At 55.3% G+C, this 10279-nt stretch overlaps 1 protein-coding gene across 1 annotated transcript; it reads right to left on the minus strand.

Moving 5' to 3' along the window:
• Window positions 1-1751: 1751 nt before the first annotated feature.
• On the minus strand, window positions 1752-5725 carry CUNH8orf90 (chromosome unknown C8orf90 homolog). The gene is made up of 2 exons (XM_085831746.1): window positions 5615-5725; window positions 1752-2412 (listed from the first exon to the last, which is right to left on the minus strand). The coding sequence occupies exons 1-2, from the start codon at window positions 5679-5681 to the stop codon at window positions 1952-1954; spliced, it is 528 nt and encodes a 175-aa protein (XP_085687872.1). The 5' UTR covers window positions 5682-5725; the 3' UTR covers window positions 1752-1951.
• Between the last annotated feature and the right edge of the window lie 4554 nt (window positions 5726-10279).

Raw genomic sequence — 10279 nt, forward strand, 5'->3', positions numbered from 1 at the left:
CAACCCCCAAATTTTCATTATTATACCATAGTCACAAAATGACCCCATCACTGCTATGAGAGAGGAGATGTGTGCTTCATCCCCACAGTGCAAGCTGACCTGGGGGAGATACTGGCCTGGAGGACTCCTCACAATGAAGAGGCAGTGAGCCTCCTGTCTCTGGGAGCATGGCTTTGAGGAATGCCTCCAGTCGCCCACAGTGTGATCTGCCTTGCCTCCTTCCCCCTTCTTTGCTCAGCAGGCTTTCTTGATACCCTGCCTGTGTTTGGAGGATAACCTCCGAATCTAAGGGCTGCTAGCTTTTAAGGAGCCTAAACAGCTAATATACCATATGGACAGACAAACACCAGTACACAGTCAAGACAGATGCTGCCTCACTAGGAATCAAATGAAGGATAGTGTTACGAGGACACCATTGGACACCTTGGTACAGTTGAAGTGACACCCAAGGTGAGAAGGAGCCTAAAGCGGAAGTTGGAGTTCAGGCCAGTGCAGTAGAGGATAGAGAGGAAGAGATCCCCTCCTCTGTAGCCTAAACTGCCTTTGGTGTTGTACTGTGTCCACCTCCTGCTCCTCCTGCTCTTCCTCCTCTTCCCCCTCCTCCTCTTCCTCCTCCTGCTCCTCCTGCTCCTCCTCCTGCTCCTCCTCCTCCTCCTGCTCCTCCTGCTCCTCCTGTTCCTCCTGCTCCTCCTGCTCCTCCTGCTCCTCCTGCTCCTCCTCCTCCTGCTGCTCCTCCTGCTCCTCCTCCTCTTCCTCCTCCTGCTCCTCCTGCTCCTCCTGCTCCTCCTGCTCCTCCTGCTCCTCCCTCTCCTCCTGCTCCTCCTCCTCTTCCTCCTCCTGCTCCTCCTCCTGCTCCTGCTCCTCCTGCTCCTCCTCCTCTTCCTCCTCCTGCTCCTCCTGCTCCTCCTGCTCCTCCTGCTCCTCCTGCTCCTCCTCTTCCCCCTCCTCCTCTTCCTCCTCCTGCTTCTCCTGCTGCTCCTACTTCTCTTCCTACTCCTCCTCCTCCTCTTCCTGCTCCTTCTCCTCTTCCCCCTCTTTCTTCCCTCTCCTGTCCCTGCTTCTCCACCACATCCCCTAAAGTGAACATTCCATCTAAGTTGTTCTGCCAAGACTTGGATTTTTTTTTCCTCCCAGCACTGGGAAATTATAAATAACTCCTGTATTAGAAGAAACAAACAAAAACAGAAGCAAAATCTCTGAGTCCAGATGCTCTTGTGTGGAAACGGGCCTCCAGCCCACGGGCTCCTCTACACCAGGAACCCAAAGCCACCCCCCCCCCAAATCAGGATGGAGCCTGGCCCTTTCTCTAAAGGCCACTCAGCCTTACTGCTTGATATCACACTATGTAGAGATGTCACCAGAGCTAGGCAGTCCTTCCTTGCTGCCCACACAGACTTCTGCCTAAAATTTTCAACCTAGATAGGGACAAGCTGGAAGCCCAGGTCACATGTGCCACATTCCAGGAAATCCTCTCGGATTTTCAAGGGAGAAGTAGACAGCATCCTTCTGGGAGGGGACAGAGAGGAAGGCAGGCTGGAGACTGTCAGAACTCCTTCCTGACACTGCCTCTCTCATATTTTCCATGCTTACACTCTACCCTTGTGCATCCCTAGCGGCTGTCATAGAAACCTGAGACGCGGTGGCCCTTGGAGTGAGACACAAGGACAGCCAGCATCCAGCTACTCCTTGGAGGCCAAGCAGTCCACACCAGGTGAGATCGTGTAACTTCCCATCCTGGAGCTGAGCAAGAATGACAACTGGGGGATTGACCTCCCACCTTCCCCAGGATCATCTCATCCTCACAGCCTGCCGGAGTCACCTTTTCCACCTGACTCTCAGACTCACTAGGCGGTTGAGATGGTGCAGGCATCGTGTCCCGCGTCCCCTCCCCGGCTTCCCTGGTGCACGGTACAGGGCGAGGCCAGACGCTGGGACGGGAGAGGCAGAGGCTTTATTCGCTGTCACGGGGAAGGGCGCGCCAAGCAGGACGGCCAGCTTCGGGAGGGAAGGCGGCGGCGGCGGGCGCCAGCAGCACCAAGCCGGGTGGTCTGCCAGCGCCGGCGTAGCTCAGCGCCAGGCGCTCCAGGCGCCGCTTGCGCTCGGCCGCCTGCGCCGTGGCGTGCAGGGGTCGCAGCAGCGCTGGGGGCGGTGCGCCAGGGCCGCGCAGCAGGAAGTCGAAGCCCGCGCGGTCCCGCGGATCGTAGAAGAGCGGCCCGGTGGCCGGGTCCGGGCCTGGCGGCCAGGCGAACGGAAAAGGCAGCGTGAAGTCCTCGGTGAGCACGCGGATAGCGAAGTCGTCCTCTTTGCCCAAAGCGCGGTAGGCGCGCCCGATGCCGCGGAAATGCGCCTCCCAGAGCTGTGCGTCGCCGCCGTAGATGTCGGGGAAGCGCGGTGCGGGGGGCGCAGCCGGTCCTGCGGCGGGCGCGACAGTCAGCGGGGGCTGGGGGCGACACGCTTGTCCCCGGCGCGGGGAGGCTGGGGTCATGGAAGGAGAGACCACTGGGCCAGAAGAAACAGGTGGGGACCACTGGGGAGTGAGAAATGAGCCCCTTCTCAACACCTAAGGGGGACCTGCCTCCATCCCTGACCTCTCTCCTACCTCCTGTCTCCTCTCCCTGCAAAGGGGAAATTGTCCACTGTCTTGAGGGACAGCATCAGCAGACTGTGAAGGCCTGCAAGTTCCTGAGAGTATGAAAAAGTCAGGCTGCTGGGCAGAAAGTTCAAGATGGGGAGCGAGTTAGCCAGGAAGCTCAGGATAGTAGGATTCACCCAGCAGGTGGCGGCCAAGCAGCCGTTAGGGCAGGAGGGGCCACTTAACAAAATCCAAGCGGACTACTGTGAATTCAGCAGACTGTAGGCCTGGCCTGGGGTCTTCAGCTTGGTTCCCATGAGGAGGAAGCAAGGGTAAGGAGAGTGGAGCTCTCACGGAGAGATACGGGGTGCAGGGACCTGGCATGGCAGCAGATGCTGGTCCCCAGGATGGGGACCAGTCCCAGTTTCAGGCTGGAAAATATGTGGGCTCCCACAATGCAATGGGGGTCAACATTCCATATTTGCTACAGGCAAAGGTCTAAGGACAGGAAAACCCATGCCGTAGGGCTGCAATAAACCCCCACAGTGCCACACCCATGCCTAGGGGCCTCTGTTACTATTCTTACTTAGTGCACTTACTGAGCACCTGCTGTGTGCAACCAGGCTCTGGGCTAGGTACTGCCTGTAGCCATGAGCCAGACAGCAAAGCCTGTTCTTCCACCTCCGTAGGTAAACAAATGCCTTCTTGAGTCAGAACCTTGAGCAGGATGAGGGGTGTTATACAAGGAGGAGAGATGAACTGGAGGTTACCCACCTAGCCCAGTGGGGAGAGCCAGACCTGCAGATGGTTTGAGATGCACAGGCAGGACCTACAAGGGCCACACCCTCAATCTACAGCTCAGAGGACCAGTGAACCCTGCCCCAATCCCTGCAGCCTATCCTGTCTCCCTGGCTGCCTTCGAAGTCCCTGTCTTAGTCCTCAATACCAGGGTCGGGTGCAAACACAGAAGGGGCAGTGGGAATTCCTCTGAGGTGCTGGTAGAGACAAGTTTTGGAGGAGAGAGGGCTGCAGTGGGTCATGGGAGAGGGGACAGTGACAGCCCTGGGCATGGGCAGGGTGGTTTTATCAGCCTGCCATTGTTCCAGGTGAGTAGTTACAGAGGTACAGTACAGAGGGCAGTGGTAGCTGCCTCTGGTCCGGGTGAAGCCGCTGGCGCCAGGACAGCAGTGAGAAGAGCCCTGCTGTTGAAGATGTCTTAAAGCTAGTTAGTGTGGAGACGTGGAGTGGGAGCGCTGTGGAGGAGGGAAACCTCTGGCCACCACTTGCTAGAGAAGGGCAAAGATGAAAAAGAAGCAACTGAGGCCAGAGGGTGGAGAGTTTGATTTGGGACGGGTTGGGTTGAAGCCTTCAGATAGACCCATGGAGAACATAGCTGGCTGGAGACAGACCTGGGGAAATGGCATTTAGAGCCAAAAGAGTAGATGAAATCACCTGGGGAGGGAGGGGAAGGAGGGGGGAGGGAAAGGGAGGGAAGGGGAGGGATGGAAAGGAAGAGAGGAGGGAGGGAAGGAGGAAGAGAGGAAGGAGAGGGGGAGGGAAGGAGGAGAGGAGGGAGGGAAGGAGGAAGGGAGGAGGGAGGGGGAGGAGAAGTCAGGGGAGAGGAGGGGAGGGGAGAGGAGGGAAGGAGAAGAGATCCAGGACCAAGCCTGGGGCCATCTGTCCTTGCCAGGTCAGAGAGAGGAGAAGCCAGTGAGGGGACCAAAGAGAAGACAGTGATGTAGGAGCAGTGTGGGAGATTCTGGAAGCAGATCTGGCTGAGTCACGTGCTGCCCGTGGGTCACATCAAATGAGGCCTGAGAGCTGGCCTCAGACTTAGCGTGGTGGAGGACATCGGTGACCTTGACCTGAGTTGCTTCAGAGAAGTGCAGAAATTAAGCCCGATTAGAGCAGGTTCAAGAGCAAATGGGAGAGAGAGAGAGAGAGAGAGAGAGAGAGATTTAGAGGCAGCAAGGATTTGTTATAAATGTGGAGCAGAGAAATCAGGCAGTCGCTACAAGGGAAGTGAGGTTGAGAGAGAGGACAGAGAGCCTCCTGCCTTTGTGGTAATGGCTGTGGAAAGCGAATGCTTCTGCCTGAGGCAGAGGGTGGCTTGGGTGTGGCTGCGTCAGAGAGAAGGGTGGGCAGCTGGCCTTGGCTGGGAGTGGATAATGTGGGACAGTCAAGGCATCAGTGTGTGGGGGCAAGTACCTGAGTCCTAAGATGGCTTCAGTGTCACAGGGAAAGAGGTTCATAGCCAGCAGCTGGGGCACAGAGTGAAGGCACCTAGCTGTTGCTAGGAGAGAGACCAGGCAACCAAGAAGTCAGGGGCCTGGCCTGGTGGAGGCGCCCTTCAGGCAGCTGTTAAAAAAGGGGGGTGAAGACCTGGTTCTTTCAGCCAACAGGACACAGACAATGGAGGGGGACCATGGGAGGGGGTGCCAATCAAGAGCAGCAGGAAGAGAAGGTTGGCTGGGTGGGAGGTGAGACAAAGCAGAGAGTGCAGGGAGGTGACTAAAAACAGAGGGTGTGTTTCCCCCAAGTAGGGCAGGAGCTTCCTCAAGGGAGCAGACCAGAGAAGAATCCAAAGATGGATGTAGGGGAGCTATAGTCGCTATGCTGACCAGGCCTTGACCAAGCTTGAACTAGATGAATCCAGAGGCCTGAGCCGTGGGATGGGAAGAAGTCAGCAGGATGATAGATAAACAGTCAGTGAACAGAGAGGGTGGTGACCCCACTAGGGTGAAGTACTGGGGTCTTAGAGGGTCATAAGGAGGCGTGGCCAGAACAAAGAAGGCCCCGCCTGTTCTCCCCCAGGAGGGCTCTCAGGGCAAAGGCTTGGGGGAGGGCAGAAAAGAACTCAGAAGAAAGACTGGTGTCCTCCACTACCTGGGCCCCACCCCCACTTTCTGGAAGATAGCTGGAATGCTGCTTCCTGTTCCCACATTCTCAGAACCGCCCCCCATCCCCCTTACACACACACACACACACACACACACATACACACACACACTTCTCATCAGACATCTTCCCCGTGTGTCTCACCTGGAGTGGTGACAGGGGGCGGGGCCAGACCAGTGGGGCTGAGGTCTCCAGAACACGGGGAAGCCATGTCAGAAGCTATGGTCCCACTTCTGTTTACTTGGCTGCCCAGGAGACTGGGAGGGCCCTTCTGGAAGACAGAATCTTGCGTTTAAAGGGGCCCCATCTGGAAGGGGGATGGGGCAGGGCTCATGAGAGTCCAAAAGTACCTTCATATTCTGTCTTGACTCAGATCCATCTGGTATTCACATGTCAGTCTATGCCCATGGGGCTGCTGAGAACTTGATCCCTCTCAGCGACACTTTCCCGCCATGGGCACTTCAGGAGTGTTTCCAGAGCCTGGGAGCCCATCATCAGCTCCTATCTTCAGCAACTCAAGTACAGCCCAGACTTGAGCCAGACTAAGTCTCCTGCTTCAGGAAGCCTCTGTGGACTTGTGCCCTCCCCTACCCCAGCCCCATGAACACAGCACCAAGGATCAAGGATGTGGGGCTGACAAGGTAAGAATCTCCAGAAGGAATTGCTGTGGATGCCAGGGCTCCCTGAGGTCAAGAGCACTGAGCACTGTGGCATAGCCTCCCTGCTGTGCCACCCTAGCACTCATGGTCCAGGAACTAGCCATAATCCCTGAGAGAGGCTGGGAGGTATCACTCCCCTCCATACATGCCTGCAGGCTGTAAGAAGGCCCAGGAACCAAGACAACCTCAGAAGAAGTGGATGTCCTTGCTTGTAGTTGGATCTGGGACCTGGAAGAGAGAAGACCCAACCTCCAGCAATCATATGAGCAAGTTCACTGTCAGGGGCTATTTGTTACACGGCCGCACTGACTGATACAGCAGTGCTGCAGTGGGAGAATGGGGGCAGCTTCATGGAAGAGTGGCCTATCCATCATTCACACCACCACCACCCACATCTGCATTTTCACATCTATTTTCTCCTGCCTTGCTATCCACTGCAGGGCAAGTACCATTTTGTCCTTCTGGTCTGCTCTGTACCTCTGAGCCCACAGAGCCTTCAAAAGAAGTCACCTGTCTGAATCAGTCCCTCCCTTGACTTCTGTGGCCTCATGCATCCTGGGATGGAGCGTGTCTTGCTCTAGGCAGCCCATACTAAGACCACTCCCTTTCAATTCCATTCAGTCATAGTAAAAGGGCTAAATCCCTCACAGTCCCCAAACAGCCACAGCCAAGCTGTTGGTCCCCTGACCTCCCTAAGTCTTAGGGAAAGCTGGTTCCTGGCTACCCACAACACCCACCCCAACAGAGCTTTAGTTCTATGTCCCATGCACATCAGCTTACACCCTCAGTGCTACATCAATGTGCCACTCTGCCCATCTCCCAAAGTCTTGGACCAGTAGCCCTCATCCTTTACTGACCCAGCCAGCCGCCATTCCCGGTGACTGGGAGTCAACTGTGTGGTAGGAATGAGATCAGCCATATTGCCTGCCATGGTAGCTCTTTTCACTTAATACAGTGTCTTTGGAGGCAGCCACACATGCAAGACATCAGCTTTCCTTCTTATTAAAGGCTGGATGGTATCCCCTGGGTGCCTCATCACACACCTCCATCCATTCGGTCATAGATGGACACAGGCCGCTCCCACACCCTGGCCTTGTGGAGGTGGCTGTGGACAAGGCGTGAGAGACACATCCTGAGATCCTAATCTTGATGGCTTTGGATGTGTGCCCAGAAGGGCGATTACGAGATCTTATGGCAGCGCTATTTTTAATTTTCTGAGGAACCTCCGAACTGTTTTCTTCACTGGCTGCAACCCTGTCACACTTCACCTACCAGGCAGGAGCATTCCCTCCCCCAACACCCCTGAGTCTTGCTTTTCAGTTGTCTGTCCTGACAGGTAAGAACGGACAACTTGCCATGGGTGGCTCTGACCGCACAGCCTGGGTTTCTAGTGATGGTGTCACCTGTGCATGAACCTGCCGGTCAGGTGTCTGTCCACTCTGGATGACGTCACCCAACTCCTGCCCTGCTTTCATCGGGGTTTCTCTGTTGATGACTTGAGCGTCTTCTTTTACTGTTTGGCTGTAACTTCTTATTATAGAGAAGTGATTGTCAGTATCTTCCCCTGGCTGGGGTGTGTGCTGGCAAAGGGGAGGGCTACCTTCCGTTTTACTATTTCCTCGCTTTGCTGAAATTTTTTTGCTTGAACACTGTCTTCTCCGTCTGTCTCCACCTTCTTCCCCTGGACTTTTGGTTTCATGGCCAGGGAGGCCAATGTCATTTCTCCTGTCCCCTAGGTTTCCTTATAAAAGTCTTGCAGTTAATTCCCAGCCTGATGTGAATGTCTCCAGAGGGGCGCAGACCCATGCCTGGCCCCTTCATCAACAATGCAGCTCCTCTGTCCTTCACCCACTGGGCCCAGCACAGTTCATGGGTCTGCCACCCTAGAACTCAGAAACCAAGCCTGGCTTCCCAGAGACCAGGAAGAGCTAGGAAGGTGCACTGTTTCCTTAGGAAGGGGGCAAATTCCAAAAAGGAAAAAAAAGGAAAATCCTGCATCACTGGACACTGAGAGCTGAGAACAGCCAGGGGCTCCCCTGAAGTAGGTCAGGTTCCTCTCCTAGGGGAGCCAGTATGCAAGGGTTTGGTAGCAAAGCCCAAGAGAAAACCACCCACATCTACCCTGAGGAGGTGAGATGCTGGACTCCACCCCACTGCTGGTCCTAGGATGGAGGAAGGTGCTATGGAAGCAATCTCACTCCAGAGGCTCCAGGACAGGGTGGCTGGCTCAGTGGAGTCTCCACCCTCGCATCTCCTCCTCATCCCGCCCCAACCCCAAACGGCAGCCCTCTGATCACAGTCCTGTCTGTGACCACAGCGCCACCTACTGGCTGCATGGGGGAGCCAGACAGGTGACACATTGAGGCATGATTGAGAGAGTAGCACCCTGGAAAAAGAGGGTGCCACCAGATAACCTCGTTCCCACACCGGACTTGTTTAGTGGCCTGAGTTTGCATCCTGTTTCTGCCCTCAACAGCTGTGTGACCAATGTATGGCCCCCTCTGAATTTTATTCCAGAACAGAACAGTGGGCACATCTGACCTCTGAGAGGCATGAAGAAGTGGCCCCCACTTGACAGGGCACCTTTGTCTGGCAGATATTTGGTGGTGCTCACGGGCAAACCAACACAAGCATGGCATAGCCAGGATCACTGCTGAATTCAGGTTCTCCTGCATACCATGGGTGCTTGCCACTCATACACAGTCACCGTTACAGTTTCCCACCCACACAGGTATGGTGTACAGCTAAGAAATGGTCTTCGCATAAGGACAATGACATAGCTACAAACCCAGGAAGGAATACGTATGGAGACTCGAGATAATATGTTTAAGCTTCCTGTAGCTTTATTTAGCAACCAACACACAAAATTCCTAAAATTTCAGGAATCACTCAGAGCCTACTGGGCTGGCTCCCACATAACCTTGGTCAAGGGCCCTAGGCAAAAATGGTTATCAGGGCCCTAGGAGCCACCACACACAGAAGTCACAGAACCAGCTCTGCTGTGACCTGCCTCGTGAACGGATAGATAAGGAGGTGTCGGCCTCCCTAAACGAACCTAGGGTTTCAACTCTGCCTCTCAGACAGAACACATGGCCTGAGGACTCATGGGTATTGGGAAGTCTGGACTGACCAGATCAAGGTGTGAACCAGCTCTAAGTCAGCTAAGGGACTCTTTCTGGCTGCAGACAGTACCTTCTTAGAGTGTCCTTGCATGGGGAGGGCCCTTGGGCCTCATTCACTTGGTTACCAGCTCTGCCTTTCCTCCTAGGCAGGGAAACTGAGCTAGAGCAGTCATGGGGACTGCAGATCAAGGTCAAAGCTGCTTATAGCAGACTCTGGAGCCAAGGTGATCAGTCCTCGGTCACCAGGGCCTCAGCTGTGAAGAGCCAGGCCCACAGCCTCCAGCCGTCCCCCAGACGAGTGACCTTTGCAGATGTCGTCCATGCAGTCTCATAGGATATCAGGGTTGGATTCAGTTCTGCGGTGACCCTAGACACCTGATGGGTCACACCTAGCTGTCTCTTCCATCTTCCTCAGGCGCCCCAGCCCCAGCCGAGAATTGTCTTCACAGTTCCATACGAGCAGACCTCAAACCCTCATGGTGTCTGCACACGCTGTCCCTCAGTACTTCCCGGGTCCTCAGCCTAACCCAGCTGCCCTGCCCCGCCCTGAGGCTGGGCTTCCTCCTTTGCCTCCCACACTTTGTGGGTGAAGCTGGGTCCCAGGAATGCCCAAGGCTGAGCACTGTGACACTCAGCACCATCAGCCAGGACTGGCATTGTTCACATCTCTCAGACTATTAGACTGGGATGGTGGCCACCACTTGGCACCAGAACCAAGATGCCCCTACCCTGCCCAGACACTATACTGGAGTACTCTTATCCTCTCATCAAGTCTCAGAGCGACCCAGGAGCTTGGTAGATATGCTCCCATTTCACAGGAGTGGAGACTAAGTCCCAGAGAGGTTGAATGACCGACACGGAGCCATAAGATCAGTAAATGGGAAGGCTGAGTTTGGTGTGGGGCACTTTGCCCCACCCTCTACTTGGAGCCTCAGCTGGCTTCAATCCAGGAGCTGGGTCTATGTGGGGATGTTTGCCAGGCATGTCTGTGCAATAGCACCCAGATAGGAGAGCATAGCATCTCATAT

This window comes from Mus caroli, unplaced genomic scaffold, assembly GCF_978045245.1.
Source record: "Mus caroli unplaced genomic scaffold, Mus_caroli_1 scaffold_16, whole genome shotgun sequence".
Lineage (NCBI taxonomy): Eukaryota > Metazoa > Chordata > Mammalia > Rodentia > Muridae > Mus > Mus caroli.

Coding starts and splice junctions, on each gene's coding strand:
- CUNH8orf90 (XM_085831746.1), bottom strand. CDS start 5,681: ATGGCTTCCCCGTGTTCTGGAGACCTCAGCCCCACTGGTCTGGCCCCG. Junction 2,413..5,614: donor GCCCCCTGTCACCACTCCAG/GTGAGACACACG, acceptor CGCCCGCCGCAG/GACCGGCTGCGCCCCCCGCA.